Source organism: Scatophagus argus, chromosome 4, assembly GCF_020382885.2.
Source record: "Scatophagus argus isolate fScaArg1 chromosome 4, fScaArg1.pri, whole genome shotgun sequence".
In the NCBI taxonomy this organism is placed as follows: domain Eukaryota; kingdom Metazoa; phylum Chordata; class Actinopteri; family Scatophagidae; genus Scatophagus; species Scatophagus argus.
The window spans coordinates 24,212,585-24,231,975 of NC_058496.1; the positions used below are offsets into that span (position 1 = coordinate 24,212,585).

A 19,391-nucleotide genomic window follows, 5' to 3' on the forward strand; every position below is an offset into this window, starting at 1 on the left:
CTGTTGAACCCATGAAGCATCCTCCTTACAAATTGTTTGATCTAGTGATGTAGCATTCTCCACTCACCCTAGATGACTCCTCATCTTCAACTTCTTCTTCCATGCCCTCCTCATCAGGTCGCTGTCTGAACAAGAAATATTCACTGGGCTGGGTCAGGGTGGGGCTGCCTTTGCTGTGTTCATCGGAGCAGCTGTTGACTGAGGAGCCTGCGGGACTAGGAGACGACTGTGAGGAAAGGTCACAGGTAACCAGCTTGTAGTAGTTCTGTGTGGCAACAACCAGGCGTGCCTGACTCTCCAGACAGGATGCAATGTCTCCAGAGGACCCAGAATGTGGAGGATGGTAGGAGTTGCAGTTGGCATCAAGGTCAAGAGCCCCCTGGTGCTCCACAGCACAGGAGCACGTAGAGGAGGTAGAAAGGTTTGGTTCGCGGATGAGAGGGAAGGTGCTACCAAGGCAAGAGGGCTGTTGCTGTAAGAGGGGAGGTTCAGTTGGGGAGGTGTGAAGGTCCAAATAGAAAGCCCCGCTAGCTGAGTCTCGCTGGTTTCCTGGTGGATCAGAAACAGATGATGTGCACGAGTGGTCAGTGGAGCTGTTGAGGTTGGTGTGCACAGAGGGTGGTGGCTTCTCTGGGACACCATTGTTCATCTTGTTGTAAATGGCGCTGAAGTTTACGAGCACACCATCTGAGCTGTTACAAGAGGAGTCACTACCATAGCCTTGTTGGCATTCTGAGAAAGGCTCAGGGAAGGCTTCAGGGAAGTGGTGAGGGTAGTTCTGGAGTGCACAGCAGGAGCAGTGCTGTGTGGAGGAGCTTGAGGAGTAGGAGCCTGTCTTGCTACTTCGCCCGCACCTCATAGGATGATCTTCTTCTTCGTCATCCCCCCAGTCATGCTCCCCACAATCCATGGACATGTTGGAACCACTGCTGCCATGCCGCCGCTGGCTGTCTAATCCCAAAATGTCCAGGTCCTCTAGGTGGTTGGACAGATCCGAGGATATGCCTCTCAGGGACTCCCGACTGCTTCCACCCACTGAGCTGTGCAAAAGAAAGGGCTCAGAAGCAAAGCCAAGGTCGTGTAAGTGGAAAGAAGCCATCCCGTCATCAAGGGCAGAGTTAGTGTGACTGTGGAGGTGAAAGGAGGAGTCTTCAAGGTAACCACTGAGATTGTCGCCATCCTCCTCCTCCTCCTCCTCTGCATCCTCGTCATCTTCGGTATTCAGCAGGAATGGATTATGACGCAGTGGATTTCTGTTCCTTGGTTTGGCTCTGGGTAATGTGTGAGCTGTTATCAGTTGGTCCTCTGAATTGCTTGAGGTAAATGATGAATCATCACTTGCTGTGCTGCCTCCTCTGCCGCCACCCTTATTCTCTCTTCCTCCGTTGTGAGAGGACCAGGAGCCACCGGAGGTCTGTATCAGGCTGCTGTAAAGCAGAGCCTCTCTCTGAAGGACATCCCTCTCGGGAAGGGAAGTGGTGCGACTCAAGCCCAGATTCTCCGGTGGGCTAAACGGGTTGCTCCTTTTCAGTGAGGCTCCACAGCCACCCTGCCGCGCACCTGACACCTGGCAGTGCACTAGAGGGATATGATGCACAATCAGGGTCTCGCCTGACAGCTTCGGGGGGCTGTCCATGGTCCAGGGGAAGAGAGGGTGGGAATAGAGCAGAGGGAGACTCTGTATGGGACAGGGAAGGTGATGTGATGATGTTGTAGTTTATATTCACACACTGTTGGCTGGGCCTGACTTTGCAGGGCTGCCAGGGATTTGGAAAGAGAGGTCAGGTAAGTCAACACCGTGGTCAGAGTGGTACATCTGCAAAACAGGAACAGAGAGAGGAAAGATGTTATAGGAGCAGGAAGATACAGGCAACAAAGCACACACAAATTCTACATGAGAATCCAAGGTAACAGAATCAGAGAGTTATCAATTAGATGATACCAGCTCATTTACTCTCATACAAAATCTTCATGTTTTAACCTCGACTGAGACAAACTCTGCCAAGAGTTTAGTTGCTTTTCTATATGGTATTTCATTTAAAAAATATGATATTCCATATCATAACCATATGGTATGGTAGTGTTTCAATGGCAAATAGCAAATCTTTTTTGCAAAAATTTTTTTCCCAAAAGATGAGTAGAGAATGGTTAACAGTAAATATGCAGCTTTAAGTTGTACTATAGTTATTCAATATACTTGCATATTTTTTATACTTTTTATTTATTTATTCAGGGGAGTTTCACTGAGAGAAAGCCTTTCTTTTGCAGTAACACCCATTTCACATTCACACATAGCAACAACACTGGATTGGTTGAGGTCAAAGGCACCTCAGTGGTGGTAAAGAGAGAGGGGCAAGCCCTGCATTCCCAGGTTCCCCACCTGGATTCATTCTATTCATTCATTCTGGGGACTGAACTGACAACATCCTGGTCACAACTACACAAATTTAGAAAAAACAAAACTGTCAAAATCCTCTGGTGTGGCTCCAAAAACACTGGATTCTATGGTAATCAACAGCATCTTTCATTTTACCCCAACATTCTCTTAATAACTGGTGGTATCCAAGCCAAAGCTGAGATAACCCTGATGACATCACCATCACTTTTTCCTCAAACTTTACACTAAAGTGCAGATGCTTAGCTTGTTAGCTGATAATATACATTTCCCATTGATATATACTGTGTAACCTGACATTTTCTCCTTTGAATAAGTCTCATTTGCTAACCAAAAGCAGAATAAAATAAGCTTATCCAAAACAGCACCAGTAACAGTGCAGAACTACATGTCTCTTGTCTCACTTGCACATCATTTGAGCAGGGTGAGTCAGCACCATGTGAAGTGGAAACAGTGACATCCCCAAACACACACACAGAGTCTAGGTTTTCATGCCCTATGGAGACATTACATAGACTTGCATTCATTTGCTGTAGACTTATTCTAACCATAACCATTACTTACTTAACCCTAACCTTTACCTAAACCTAGCCAGAAATCAAGTCTTCACCCTAAAATTTTATCATTTACCCTTGGGGTCTTGCATTTTGTCCCCATAAGGAAGGTGGGTCCTCACATGTAACTGTGTAAACAGGTAAGAAAAACACACACACACACACACACACACACACACACACACACACACACAGCAGCTGATTCTTAAACAGGGCTATGATCTCATCACCATTCGCACCCTCAATGGCACACACAGGACGACACACAGGGTAGAGCAACTGTTTCCCTCACTATCGACAGTCGCTTTCAGTGACAGTACAGCCATAAAATCTTACATAAAATCTCTACTATAAGATTCTATACTTTATTTTTCTTTAACAGTTTTGGCACCCTGTGATCTGATTCATGGACACTGACAGTACATCTGGTTGCAGATAATCATACACTGGCTGCTAATACTCGGGCCTGTCATCTTTTAATTACAAGGTGACTAGGTATACAGTATACTGAACGTAATTCCACACAGTTAAATGACTTTCATGCAGTGCTTTTAAAACATTAACTAATAAAACATATCTAATGTCAGTGGATTACTAAGGATTTGTGTTTCTTAGATTGAAGACTACATTTTCCACAATGCCTGTCATTTCCTCTGTCAACAGCTTTCTTATCTGGCTGGCTGAAAAAGAAGACAAACATGTGAAAATTAATTTTTCCATCAGTCTTACACTTGCTCCCTTATCTAAAATTACATGGAGCTCTTAAAGCTTTGTTTTGCAGTAGACAGAGTTAAAAGTTTGACAATGTTACAAAAAGTACTAAATGCTGTTTATCAGCTGGGAGGAGCTCATAATCTTCTTCACTGCCTGTGTATGGAGATTTTATCATTATCTCATTAATGTGGAAGTGATGTATATATACACCACATGAAGTACCTTTCATCATCTTTTTGTTGTATGACAAATAGATGGAGGAGAGATAGATTGATATTTCTGTTTCCAAGGTTACTAGGCAGCCTCACTGTCTACGGAGTGACCTGCCAGACTTAGTTTAATTGAATTTGGCTTGTGTTAAAAAAAAGTTATTTCATTCTTTGTAATGCCTTTAATTTCATCCAGCAAGTTATTGTAAGGTAAAAATATGAGCTGTATCAGGAACGAAAGGTTTCTCATGACCCAGACCAGATGAGTACTAACTAAAAGACTTGGAGTAATCCCTCTATTATACCTGCTTAGTAAAACATAATCCCAGATTCAGTTGGACGATTAAAAGCTAATTTGAAAAGTGAAATTTTGCTTCTTAATTCCTTTTGCAAGTGTGGTTGTGACTGGAGATGAAAGAAATGTGGAGAGAGACTGACAGAAGGAACAAACAGAAAATCAGATTTAGGGAATGAGGAGAAGATCAAGAGTTAAGCCATAACATAAAATTATGGTACTTTACAGATGTTAACAAATACACTTGGATAACAGTATGCGAATGCAAATGCGAGATGAGACCTTTACAAGCACAATTACAAGCAGGTGCATAGTGAGCACTGCAGCATTCATTTTTATCGCTAAATAACGAGAAGACAAAGGCCAACTGAGGCAGCAGACTGCAGGTCTAAAGCTAAATGTGAGCATGATGTGACAGATTGACTCAGGAGCAGGACAATAACTGAGATGCCACTCTTGACAAATGACCTTTTTAAATGGACGACTGGAATGGAATTAGCTGTCAGGGAAACTACACCTTCACCTGTGAAGAAGTGGAGCTCAACCATTTTAGCTCCAAACAAAAGAGCTGGCTGTCCTCCCTGCTGCTGGCAGAAATTAACAACATGCATGAACTTGAAAAGATATTGTTTGTTACACATTATTTGTTATCCTTTAATAAATATATATGCATAATGTTTGACTGGCACAGCTGGCAGTCACTTGCCTTGTTCATGCTTCATGATAGCTGTGGACAGCTGGAAGAGGGCTTTAGATTCATATTCAGTGTGCTGATTTTTCCCTCTCCAAACTAAACCCTGATCTCTATTTTTCCACCACTCCTCAAATACAGCATCACTCCTACACTATGCATGGAATGCACAGAATGACTTTGGGGATTGACACCTAAGTGTGAAGAATACTAAGATATGAATTTGAAATGACAGCGCTGAACATACATGTTTTTCTTTTTGACACACCAACCATGAGGGTTAAGTCGACTGATTAGTCAATAATCATTTTTTCACAGCCCTAAATTAAAGCTTTAACTGAAATAACAGAGCACTGCATTCTGCACTCTGTTGTTTTCACTGTTCTGTTAATTTCATCATATTTTGTTAAACTATATTCATTTATTTAAATTTTTTTGTACTCTCAATTGAATGATTTTATTTCATTTTGGTTTGGAAATACTGTAACCTACCGTGTATTTACTGTCCATCACCTTCCGATTATGTTTGGAAAGATGTTGCATAAAGTTTAATATTATCAACTACTTTATAAGGTCACTGTAGACAAGTGTATACAGTAATCGGCCAGAAAAAGCCTGACAATCTACTACGACTGCTTTAGTAACCTGATGTCATGGAGGAGGTCAGAGAACCTTCTTTTTACGTAACACTAAAGAGGGTACACAAGGAAAACACTTGCACGCAATTACCGGCAAGTAGTAGTATTATATATAGTAGAATACATTCCTTTTAATCATGTACTGCTGTAATAAACATAACAATTCAACGTATTTCATATTCATTCATATTTCATATTATTGGACTTGCTCATTTCTTAGTTAAGCTAGCCTGCAAATATACCAAATACAATAAATATGCAGTCCTAAACTATCCTTCCAAGAAAACTTTGACTGTATTTGAAGCATGTTCCTCTCAGTGGAAAGCAACATTAATAAGATTAACTTAATGGTTCCAATGAGGAGTGCAGGCAGTGTTAACACCAGAGAAAGGAAACTAAAATTAGTTTAAGAGATTAGCTGCAGGGTCAGGCAGGCTAACTTATATAATGCGTTCAGAGCAGACAGTTGGTGTTAATATAGACTAGGAGTAGACTAGTATTAAAACTGTATGATGCTTCTCTTGTCTGTGGATTCATGTCTTTAAATAAAATGACAAAATTAAAGCAAAAATCATGGGATATTGAGGTCTATTTATATGTGCTTTCCACGGGGGATCAAATTGTTTGCTCTCTATTTTCTGGTATTTTCTTGTACAGAGCTTGGAAAACAAAAAGGCTCCTGACAAAATAGTCGTAGAGAAACGCAGCAAGTTAGACCACTTGCGCTTGCGCACACACACACACTCGCTCACACACAGATGCTGCATCGATTCTCTGTTGAACAAAAATACAAAGCAACAGTCTAAGCTAATCTTCCGTGCTTCTGTGAGGAGGCAGCTCAAACCAGTCAAAGATTTTCCAGGTCAGCAGCATACACTATGGAGCCACAACGAAAATGTAACAAATTTCCCCTGGGGGATAAATAAAGGAATTCTTATTATGATTCTAACTTTTTAACACTCTTTACCCATCTACATCCACAGAGTATTTATATACTAGAACATTTCGCTGATGGGATGTGTGATCTGACAATTTTAGCCCGTGATCAATCTTGCAAGCATCCACAATCCATTTTTCAGGCGAATCATAGAGATTGTGACAGGTTATTCGTTTCCTCTTACTTCTTTTTCCAAACATCACAGTGTTTCCCACACAGACTTTAGTTGGGCGGGCTGACCCAGGTATATTAACAACCAAGGAAGTTTATCTGATAACCCATTTCAGCATTTTTTTTATTTTTTTTTACATGCCAGTGTGTGTGCACACTTCACTTTGTGCTAAGAAACCAGAGGAGGGCAGAGAAATTAAGGGAAAAAGCAAGTTCGGCAGATAAAAGCAGTTTATGAGTAACACAGACACTGAATATAATAAAAATGGTGAAATAAGAAACAGATTTTTTGATTGATATTAGATTTGTGCCCAGATTGCCCAACCATCAGACATACACTTCAAAATGATATAGGCAGGAGGTCCCTCAATTAATCTAAATTCAGAGGTGCACTGCAAAAGTCAATACGGTTAATATCACAAGTGAAAAAAGTTTAGAAGACGTGGATTAATCCTTTTAATTAACTTGCAAATACAATGGAGCCTTCTCTTCTGTGTTCACTGATACCAAATGTCCCTATGTGACACTGTTGTCAGTAAGGGAGTACAGTAAATGTCGTGAAGGTAATTAATGTAGAAATACAAAGTTGACCGTTTGGCACGCAAACCAATATATTATCGATATAACAACTTCTATGATCCATTTTCAGCATGTTGATCGCGTGTTATTTTACTTTGATGATAATGATGTGGCAATTAACTGCACTATATAGTAAGGCATTTGCAAAAGTCATGTAATGGCAAATACTAATGTTTCACTTTGCTACAGGATATATTGTCCAGATACATGATGCAAGCTCTTCCATATGATATTCATAATACATTCATGACAGCCACAGCATAGCATTGTGAGATTTGGGGCTCCATGCCGTCCCTAACTATTGAAGTATTCAAGTCCACACACAAAAACTGAGACAGAGAAACTTGTGATTGGGACCATTGAACAGCGTCTCCCATTATGCTCCCTTCCATTTTGTTCCATCACAGCCTGAGGAGCCATGAATCGTCTGAGGACACAGCTCAGTAATTGGACTTGTTCACAGTAAACATGCACATGGATTTATCAATTTATCAAAAAATATCACAACATATAATGATCAAAACCAACACAACAAATTCATCTGCATTTAGTGTAAGTTCCAAAAGTAACTGCGCTCAGAAAAGTTTAAAGACTATACTGTTCAGCTCCTCAGCTGCTATGTCACAGCAGTCAACAAAAAGCATTTTGCAGAGTAGGTCAGGCTCCTAACATTTAGAAAACATCCTCCTCTCTTTAAACCAACAATAACACCACGGCGGAGATCTGTGTTATTACCAGATTACAGCAGATCAGATCAAATGACAGCTTAACAAATACAAAGAGGCTGAGCCTGGCCAATCAACATCAGAACATCAGCCAGCCAGTCAGGGGGAGCCACGCTGTGAGAAAACCATAAGAAGGATCCAGGAAGGAAAAACGATGAATGTGTCAAAAACAAGTAACCACTGCAAACAGTGTGGTGACAACATCAAGAGGGAAAACAGCCATATAGCCTAGACATGAATTCCTTTAGACTGACATGTGCAATTGTATTAGCCTTTATTAAGAAAACAGGCTTGAACCAACAGAGTTTGTTAAAGTGTTGAAATGCCATCAGTGTTGCCTGATATCTCATTCACTGGGCTAGGCCCCTTAATTCCAGTGAAGGGACATCTCAGCACACCAAGACATTCTGGACAATGCTACGCTTCCAAATTTGTGGCAACAGCCCAGGGAAGCCCCACCTCCCACCCCAGCATAATTGCACTCAGTGCACAAAGCAAGGTCCACAAAGACGTGGCCGAGTCCTGTGTGAAAGAACCCCACTGGCCTGCACAGAGCCCTGACCTGAATCCCAATGAACAGCTTCAGGTTTGTTCTTCAATAAGCAGCATCTCTTAATGGGCAAAAGAATACCTGTTCTCACCTGACAGTCAGAAATACTACCAACCGTATACAGGACAGCTTCATAATTAACCTGAACATGATCCTCTTAAAACTTGTAAAGTAGTAAGCACATAAGAATAAGATATAAAACTGTTCACAGATTCACAGAATTATCAGGCTGTTTATGAGTATCAGCTGATGTGTATCACTCAATAATGGGTGCGTCAATTAATATTTTTACATTTTACATACACACTATGAATCAAATGTCTTTATGTAATGTAGAGAGAGTTGCTGACAGAGATAAACTGCAGCTATATGGAAGTTTGAATCACTTTTCAACTCAGTGTTTTCAATGCTCATAAGTTTGCTACCTTAATTCAGCCTCACTACTCTCATCAGCGTTTGCAGCCATATGAGGCTGCTGGATTTGTGCCCATGAACTCTAACTAATAACTTAAAGCGGGATAAACTTATTAGCAGGTGAACATGTAGAACACTGTGGAACATTTATCAGCCAAAGAGCTAAATCTTTCTCACAGGAGATAGTGAAGATCAAACCCGAGGTAAAAGAAGACTGGTATTCTACTATCTCTATCTACTATCTTCCATCTTCAAGTTCGCTTTATCTTTGCTCCACTCAAACAGAACAGAGGCATAAGAGAAAGAAAAAATAAGAGAGAGAAAAATACCACCAAAAAAATACCACTGTGTTTTTTCATGATCTTTGCCAGTACTACAGATTCAATGAGGATTCTGCTCAAAGCCAATTTGCTTTGATTTTTCCCCACAAACACAACCTTAATGGGTTCTTTGGAAAACCCACATTACTGTATCTCATCATTGTTGGAGTGTAGGAAATCAACCTATTTATGAAACTCACACACTGAGGGGAAGAGGAACACAAAGCTGGAACAAAGGACATCCTCCCTCTTTTAACACAAGGGCTGTACTTCCAGGAATAAGTCTGAGCCTGTAAGGGGGGCATCCGAATGAAGGCGCACCCCAGCCAGACAGAGACAGATGATGCAGCCAGAAGGGGTGGCAACTACGATGGATGCAGTCAAATTCACAGTGTGACACATGTTTATTGCAATCTTCAGAATATTTATGCAGTACTGAAGAAGACAACCTTGTTGTGTAGAAACCAAACAGCTGATAAATTCCAAAATAGAAATGGGGCAATAAATCAAAATTTTATTCAATGTAACAGAAAATAATTTATCTGTGGAAGGTCAATAAGGTTGTTAACTGAACAAATGTTTGCCCAGGAGCTGAGATTTCTACCACAATAACTCACTTTCAAAGAGAAGTCCACATTATTCCTCATTAATCAGAACTAACTAACTGAAATAATACACACAAATGTTAAAACAATAATTAATCACATTATACTGGTATTTGCTTATATTTTACAAGTATTTCAATCTCATTTTCCATCATTTGACAGTTCCATCAAGTCAAATGTGCCTAGAACTGGGCCCTATATTTACATATACTTTTAACTCACCTCCAAGACTTCTCCTCAAGCAAGACTTGTGCTTGTGTTTAAACAAAAAGGATTTCACACTTCAACAAAGTCTCTGTTGGTTCTGGTTATCCGCTTTGTTCAGTGATGACGATTCCACAGCATTGTCACTGTGAACTCATTTTTCCTCTCATCTCAAACACCAATGGCACTGTTTAAAGCTGTCTGTGCTTTATGTGTGTGTGCACACCCGTGCTAATAACTGAATAAGGCCTTTTCTTTGTTGCACACATTGACCATCTCATAGCAATGTCAAATAAAGCCTGATAAAAAGAGCGGGAGAGTTAAAAAGATGAAGCTGAACAATCCTGAAGGTGTCTTGGGACTTTGGGGTTGCCTCATATTGGTACCTACAAAGACTGTACAGACTGCCAAAAATCTAGGCAGATAAGAGCGGGAGAAAAATAGGAAAGAACCAGGAAATGACACTGAGTACACCGAGTGATGGAAGGTCTGTCAAACCAGACACCACAGCACAGTAAAAATAAACTATTTGAAGGACTCTAGGTATCTAGTATATAAATAGATTGATAAAATCAACCACTTAACACCACTCTTTTCAAGCATATTTCTAGCACGTTTTCCATATTCCTGTGATAGGACTGTACAACAACACAATACTGGTTCTTATGTGATGCCAACAGAGAGATAACAAGGCCAGGAGCTTTCAACCACAATAGCAGCACTTTGAGGCTGTAAAACAAAACCGTTAATGGATGAACAATAAAGAACTGGACTGGACTGATGATGGCAATGGAGGAATAGGCCACAATGTTAAGGTTGTCCTCTGCACGGCACCTAATTTAGGACATCTCAGACCCAGCTTGTCAGGCCTAGCTCAGCATTGTCAATGTCATGTCAGCCTCGGCTGGGCTTTGAGCTGAATGAGGACATACTGATATTAACAAGAATAATATCACCATAGCAGCATGTTGTGTTTGCACTATAGTTCAGCTGAGGCTGAAAGAAATTGCCTTGGACACATTTTTATGTATTCAATCACAAACTAAGTCTTGAATAAGACCTGAACTATGTGGAACTAAAACCAAGCTAGCAATACATCGGAAGTCATACCATATTCAGAGTGTCTCACAGGTATATTAAGAATAAATGTCTATCAGTTTGTTTCTCTACATTACTTTCTTACCCGTTGTAATTATTCTTGCCTTGAAGCTGAAAGACAACACTGGTGGCACTGACTACACTGGTGTGAAAGGATGCCCACATACTCATTGATACAGTGAAATGTGAACCCTTATTGATCCTTTTTGGAAAGTGCTCCCAATCCTTTGCCTTTGCAGGTCAAAAGTCTGGGTCAGCAGCAAAGCATCATTGATTCAGTTTATTAAAACCGTTTCCTTAAAAGTGCTATATCAACATCAGTAAATTACCATGCTGATGTTGAGTCATTAGTGGAATTACACCATTGGCCGCCATCATTCAGAAGTGTACTTTCTAGAAGAAAAGACAAGAGCAGCAAACTTTGTTCTACAGCAAACTGAGATGTAGCGTAGTCCATTTTAATGCAAAAGATCTCAGATCTCAAAGGGATGTGCCACTGTGCACAGTAACACTGGTATAATATTTAAGAAAAAAAAATGTTCCAACTAGTTGAAGTAATGCTGTCACAAAAGTGATGTACAGGCATACCAAGCACGGCTGACAGTGAACGCAACCTTGTTTCTGGCTCTACGGTGGAGGAGCTGGTTCCAAAAATGGGAACAAATTCAGAAGTGTGGAAGTGCTTTGGTTACAAAGATCAGTTGTGCAACGATCCACTGTAATATGCAAGAAGTGCAAGTACAACAAAAGGCAATACAACAACCTCAAGCAGAAGCACCGAGCTGAGGATAAGGGGAACCAAAAATCCTGCGTGCAGCGCTCAAGAGCTATTGTGGGTTCAAAACCAAAACCATTTTTCAGTCTTTTTCGATTTAATATCGTAACAAAAATGTATTTGCAACATGCAGTGAAACACACACAGGAGCAGTGGGCTGCATCAAGCGCCCGGGGAGCATATTGGGGGTTAAGTGCCTTACTCAAGGGCACATCAGCTGGCTAATGGAGGGGTGGGGACATTATCACTCCACCACACTCAAATTTTTCCTGCCCATCTGGTGGGGGAATCAAACCAGCGATCTTTCAATCACAAGCTGCTTCTCCAACCTCTAGGCCATGGCTGCCTGGAAATATTACCCTGAAATATTGTTTTAGGGCCATATCACCCACATTTAACATTAGCACAAACAGTTAATACACAAGTCAATCCCTTGAACCTCCTGTATGTTCTCAGCGAGCTAAAGATGAACACATGACCTTGATCCCAGCATCCTCAAAGGCTTAGTGAGTTACCCTCCTCTCCCTGAACCTTAAGAGCTTATAGACACTTGCATAACAGTGAACCAGTGCGCTACCACCACTGCAAGGTGTGACATCGAGCCACAGCAGATTATCTTAAACATCACAGTAACCTGCGCATACATGATGGCTGTTGGATTCTGCAGTAAAGAGCAATCAAGTATTAGTAACTAGTTTTAGTCATTACACATGTTCAAGTACAAGCCAACGAAATGCAGTCAAGCATCTAACCAGAAGAGCAATAAGCAGCAAGTGCATGATATTATCTACAATGCGTACATTATAGAAGCATAATATACAGTTTGCTTAATTTTCTGTTGACTGACTAATTGATTATCGGCTATTACAGTATTTTAGCTCTACCAAATACGTTTGTTGAGAGAAACAAACAGCCTTCTTGGAAGTTTTTGACATTGTTGAGAAGTGTCTCAAGCTACAGGGCGACATGTAAACCTTTAACTTGTCTCAACCACAAAACAACTATTTTTTTTATACTAGATCTTCACTAGATCTTTTTCACAGGAGACATTTTGACTTATTATAAAATCAGAAGTTTAACATTAACAACAACATTAATGATGGATTCATTCTGTTCAAGTGTCCTAGTAAACTCAGCAGCATTACTGTGAGGCAGCATGCACAGCTGAGTGGAATTCAGGGAACCTTCATTTAACCGTTTTCACCTGTGCTTTTCATACAAACATTTTGACACTAAAAGGCTTATTATGCCTCTGAGTTCTGTTGTAACTAGCACAGAGAAAGCCAGGAATCAGGAAGACCTAGAAATTATTTGACTTGATGGCTGCAATGGGTAATTATTTTCACTGACCATTAATCTGCTGATTATTTCATGATTAATCGTTTTGTCTATAAAATGAGTCAGAAAATAAATACACCCAGTACGTCTTCAAATGTCTTTGATTTTTGTCTCACTATTACTCTAAAACCCAAATATTCACTTCACTTACTTGTATAACAAGGCAGTTCATCAAAGCCAAATTCAATTTAATTAAGTATATGAGACTGAGTCTGACTGATGTTCCAGACCTTAAAGCCAATCAGGTTTTTGGTTTTATCTTAATCATTAGAAAAGACCAAAATACCGAAATAGAGCTGCAACAATTAGTCAGTAAACAAATTAGTTGATCAAAAGAAAATTAGTTATTTTTGATTTTGATTTTGAATTTAAGATAAATTTCAAGCAAAAATGTTGAATATTTGCAAGTTCCATCTCCTGAAATATTAGGATTAGGATTAGGATTAAATGAAGAGTCTTTGGGTTTTAGACTGCTGGTTGGTCAAAAGAAACAATTTAAAGACTTCATTTTGGGCTCTGGAAAACTGAGATAAGCATTTTTCGCAGTTTTTGTTGTTTAATACACTAAACAGATAGCTGTTGACATCTTGGTTTACATAAACACAAATACACACAAGCTCTGTTCAAACAAATGATCGTGAAGGAAAAGGCTTGTTTTTAAAGTTTCAGGTGTCTCTCCCTCTCTGCTGACTCTGTCCATTTTGCTCTCCCTTCTCTGGTCCATTTCCAACCACCTCTCACTCTCTTTCGATCCCTAATGTTTTCTCCTCTTCGTTCCCATCCCCCCCTCAGCTTCACTAAATCCCTTCTACCGTACGCGCTGTGCATTTCTTCCATCCACTGTGTGCACTGCAGTGTCTTTCTTTTGCCCACTTCTGCCTCTATAATCATCTTCCTCCCGCCTTCCATCCATCTCTGCTTCCTGCTCCCGCACTCAGATATCCAACCAAGATGGACTGCAGATGGTTACAGCCAGATCACCTCACAGTCCCAGAGAGCTTTTAGTGTGGGCCACAATAGATTTCATAAACCCAATCCCTCTGACAGTTACTCTTACATCGCATTTGCATTGCTGCTATTGTACCACCTCTTTAATTGCAACAGAGAAAATTTTTCTGCTTTTTCTAAGTACCTCAACAGTGGGAGACATCTCCATAGAACCATAGGAGCAATTATTGGTTAAACTCTTTTCTCAAGGGAAAGTGCTATTTACACAGAAGTGTTGACCCAGAAAAGTTCTGGTCATGGTCTTGGTTTGACCCACAAATAAGGCAGGCATTAAAATAATGAGTCATTATTCTCCTTTCATATGTGTAATGTATGAACATATGTAATGTACAGTATATAAGCCATTTGGGGAGCACTTTTTGTAAAATACTCCTTTCACAGACTGTTCTGCCCGAACACACTTTCCTCTAGCATTGTATACCAGTTGATCTTCACCCTATACCACATGTACAGTCAGTTCTGTTCGACTGTAATGTGTAATGTGTTAATTCTGCAAAATTGATCTAGAAATGTGAGAAAATCAAAATCCTGAAATTTGTTCTAGACTTGAGAGCATTTGTTGTACTTGGTGGAGAAAGTTATAGCCTTTCCCTCCACATTTCTATTTCTGATTCAGAAGCCGAACTACCATGTATCAGCATGTAATTACCAGACTGTTGTTTAATTCCACACAACAGCACTGTGAAAATATCTACAGTGTATTGACAGTGTCAGGGCTTTTCCACAGTCAGACAAATGAGCACCATATACAGAGCAGCTCTAGACAACATTCTTCTGCTGCAGCAATGAACACACACAAACACACACATAGCTCTCAAACAGTAGTCTCAGCGCCCTTTAATCAGGGAAGCACTGCAGGCCAAGAGCCATGGAAAGAACAGAACTAACACGACAACAACAGGGCAAAAGCTCTGTGTGGATGACAGCTGCACATCCACCATCCACATATTTAGTTTCCTTTTATAAACACAAATTATGGCTGTGTCCTTACAGAATCACAAAACCAGCAGTAGAAAACAAGTTGACATCTTTCAAAAATACTGAAAACAGAGATACCAGGAACTTAACAACACTTGACTCAAGTAAAAGTATCAGCAGAATCTGCGGCAAAATCAACTGAAATGTTAAATGAAGAGACAGAGTGGCGACCTTTCATGTAGCTCCTTTCATCCATGCCCCAAATAAAAAGTAAAAACAAGTAAAAAATAAAAGAACCAAAGGTTTATCTATTAAATGTCAAAAATCAAATCAAAGTTGAATATAAAGTACATCAATATTTTACTTGAACCTGCAGTGCAGAACTTACACAAAAACAAACGTTGCATTACTGTTCCATTTGAGATGATCAAGCTTATCACTGACAGACAAATCTCTCTATCTGGCATCATACCAGAGTTTTTAAATCTGGAGTCTGTGACAACTTTCCAGCACTGGTATATTGTTAGAGGTATGTTTAATGTCAGCATAGACTGTTTTGCTCGAGCTGAAGGAGCAGTATGTGAAGCCACAAAGCAGGCTACAGCACAGAGCAGTATGATGGAGCTCAAGGCGTCTCCCCCTTCAGGTAGTGAAGGGGGAAAAAGGTTCTTCGCTGCAGGTTTGCAGGCTTAAGCACAACACTTACATATATGTGTTTACTTTTGTACCACTCTCACTGAAAGCAAAAGAAATCCACATCCTTTCCCCTGATTGGAAACAGAAAAGGACCCTGAGTGGTTCCCCAAGGAACAATGAGAACCCTGAGAACACTTTCACCAACCCCTGACAGAAATGTTGCATCAACATCACAAGGAGGTTCAAGACGAGGCCACACCGCCAAAGGCCTGCAGATGCTACCCGTGGACTCAGCTGGCTGTGAAGACACTCTGTCGTATAACTAACAAGAGGCTCCTTTTACCGGTGGGGTTGAACATAAGGTCAAGTGCTTGAGAGCACTGACTGACTTGCAGGATTTAAAGAAACACATTTGAATCCACTGCAATGCCTTAAAAAATTGGATGGGTGTGCCCTTCTTCAAAACTTAAATACTTTGACCTACAAATAAATATAATTTAGTGCGACACTTTTTAACATGTCATGGTTGCAGGTATTTATAACATTAAAATCAGTGGGAATAGTATGGCTCAAGCTCCAAGTTACACAAGCTCCAACTGTGTGGCGTGCTTGTCTTTTGACTTTGAAGTATCTCAATTATAGAGTTAAAAAAAATACTTCTGGGATGTTGACATTTGTTGAAAAGTCTGCAGTGTGATTGTGTTGTGTGCTGAAACATAAGCCAACGAAAGCATTCAGAGACACTTTTTCACTAAGAACAGCTGCTGAGTGTTGAAATGAAGTCTATTCAATAAATCTGAATAGCATACAATAGGACCTGCATGATATCTGCACACATTTCTTTTACAAATAGATACTCACAACAGAAATTAAATCACAGTATGCTAGCAGATATCAAAAACACACAGAGAAACTATGCACATCCGGCCTCCGCAGGGCCTCAGTTACGTAACACAGAGAGACACATTCCAAGATCAGGAAGCGCAGCTGAACGTCGCCTGACACTCTCAGTCAGTTGTGGGTTACATACAGGAGCAGGACCACAATGTAGAGGTTTCACATTTGTGATACCATGACTCACAGAATAGGTCTCACACTGAGCATTGGCTTAATTATAAAACTTTTAAAACGCAAAATCATGGAAATGCTTCAAACATAAAAAGACTTTTGAATAAATGAACAATATCTGTAACATTTTATCTTTACAAGGCCTACTACTAATGCTAGTACAAGGATTAGTACTCCTGATGTTACAAGTGCCACCAACAAGTGTGACTACTGCTTTTGTCATCAGATAACAGCAAATAATGACAATAACCAAAACCATCTTTAGTATGATTTCAACATACCAACAGCTCTTCATCTAACTTCAGGATGATAATTATACTGCACTGGTAAGCAGGACGAGAGTATGTTGACACTGTGAACAAATCTGACTTATGTTCTGGAGACCAGACAGCAAGACAGAAAAAAACCAGCTCACACAGCAGAGGGATAACCATGTATTGAAGGTTTTCCTGCCCTCTGTTCTCCCCCTGGGATTATGTATCATCTCCAACCGCACAGGGTCAGTTATATGAATAGACCATCTACCTACTATTGTATATTAACCTACATTTTGCAGAAGCATTTCGTGCATGGATTCAAATATGATACAAACCAACCAATACAGAAATTAAGCCCCCCTACAAACGCCAATATATTCAAGATATGCCAGTGAGAGATCACTACTTTGCACTTTAATTCCCTAAAGGAATATTACATGATAGCATTATGATGGGTTAGGGTTTTATATATAGATATGCAGTCCCACCATATTGCATTCAATGCACCTCAAGACGCCAAGAAACATCCAAACACAACCAAACACACCTGGAAGTACAACCAATCTGGCCTTCACAATAAAAGTCTGGGTGGGTGCACTAGAAAATAATTGTTTCGCATACCCTGTCTTGACAGGCTACATGTATGTTCGACAGCAATCACTTCATAGTCATATAAACCCATATGTGTGGCAATACTAACACAATCTATAGTTGTAAATATATATTATGAAGAATATTGTACTTCCTAAAAGTATAATATTGCAAAGAATAGGCTGATATTGCACGAAATATGTATGCTAAGATTTATGCTTGTGTTAAGTAATAATTATCCTTCCATTGATATTGTAGGTTTTCTTTTAATGTTATCTTCGTACGTTCTTTTGATTGACAGCCTTATTTTAAGAACATCAGACTTCTTGTGAATAAAAGATATTGTTTTCTAATTAGTGTTGTTTTCTAATGTTACTTTGACTATCTATATCCCATTGCTCTTATTTTTATGCTTTCCATGGGTTTTTCATTCTCTTAATTGAACTATCAATTGTTATTTGAAGCATTTCCCACGGAGACTATGCTTTTATTTTGCCAAATGTCAGCGGAAGTTACATGTCTTTATTCTGTCGGCGTTAACAGCCATTGCATACTGCTGTTTGTAGCAGTATCAGGTCTATATGGTGACAACATAAGGGTACACAGGCCGCTGATGTGGCAATGTTGAACCACCAGTCCAGTCTATCATGAATGAATAACGCTTGCTCGTTACTGAGTAATTGTGTCATTTTGTTTCGTGCTCACGTCCTTTTTAACCGCACATAAACGATGTAAAACCGACGGTGTGTCAAACCGTTACCATCCGCTTCGCTGCCTTTGTGCCACTGCGATTACAAAAAGCACACGCCACCAACCAAGCTATCACCATCTGTCCTTTATAACGTTTAACGAAAAACACACCGGTTTGAAGATAACAACGCATTTAGGAGTGAGAAATGTCGTCTGAAAGCTGAGGCTCTGTCTGTCCCGTTATGACCGACGAATCATTTTTTCAGCCTCCGACGCCGTGCTGCCCAACTGAACCTTTTCTCCTTTTCCCTCAGTCTACCTCTCATCCAGTTCTGACTAAATAAGCCCACTAAAATACAATTTAAACACGCTCACCTTGCCGCAGTTGGTAGACATTAGGCCTCTTGTCGACACAAAGCATGAGTAGCTGTGTATGACCGGGCTGGTGGGATGCTAGTCCTTGACGTGTGGGAATGTTGTTTTCTCGATGAGAGACTGCAGGGCAGACAGCGGCGGTGCATCGTCAGATGGGCTGGGCCGGAGCGGCACGTCACCCTGAGGTCACCGCCTGGTCCCAGACTGGATTATCTAACGCTGGGTGGGACACATTGGGTTTGTCACCTCACCCAGGGATCCGATTTAGCTTTACAAAACTTAACAATAGAAATTATGTAATGATGGTTTTGTCCAATTCAGGGTGACACGGGCTAGGCATCAGGCTCTTTACGAACGTGAAATGATGCAATTTTGGACCCTCCTGATTGAATCAATAACCTCTTTATTCACTTCATCTGTCAGTAGTTTTAATATTGCGGCTGATTGGTTAATATGCATATCAAGCAAAAGTTTTTCCATAATATCTCTGCTGACCAAAACCCTCCAAACAGCACAGTTGTTTTGTTTGTTTGTCTGTTTGTTGTTGTTTTTCCGGGGTCATCATGAGCATTTAAGTTGTCACTGGTTTACATTTTTAAATCAGTCCAGACTTGAACAGAGGTGTAGAGCAGCACA

The 19,391-nt window shown here is 40.3% G+C and overlaps 1 protein-coding gene across 5 annotated transcripts in view; it reads right to left on the reverse strand.

Moving 5' to 3' along the window:
• Positions 1–18,955, reverse strand: part of rusc2 (RUN and SH3 domain containing 2) — a 37,946-nt gene extending 18,991 nt beyond the window's left edge. For 2 of the 5 annotated variants that reach the window (XM_046385927.1, XM_046385926.1), the window contains exons 1-2: positions 18,756–18,951; positions 68–1,816 (exon numbers count right to left, since the gene is read on the reverse strand). In XM_046385927.1, coding sequence (XP_046241883.1) covers positions 68–1,636 — 1,569 coding nt within the window. In that variant the 5' untranslated portion in view covers positions 1,637–1,816; positions 18,756–18,951. Of the gene's footprint in view, positions 1–67; positions 1,817–18,755 lie in introns of all 5 variants that reach the window. The other 3 variants (XM_046385929.1, XM_046385928.1, XM_046385931.1) reach the window with 2 other exon arrangements.
• Between the last annotated feature and the right edge of the window lie 436 nt (positions 18,956–19,391).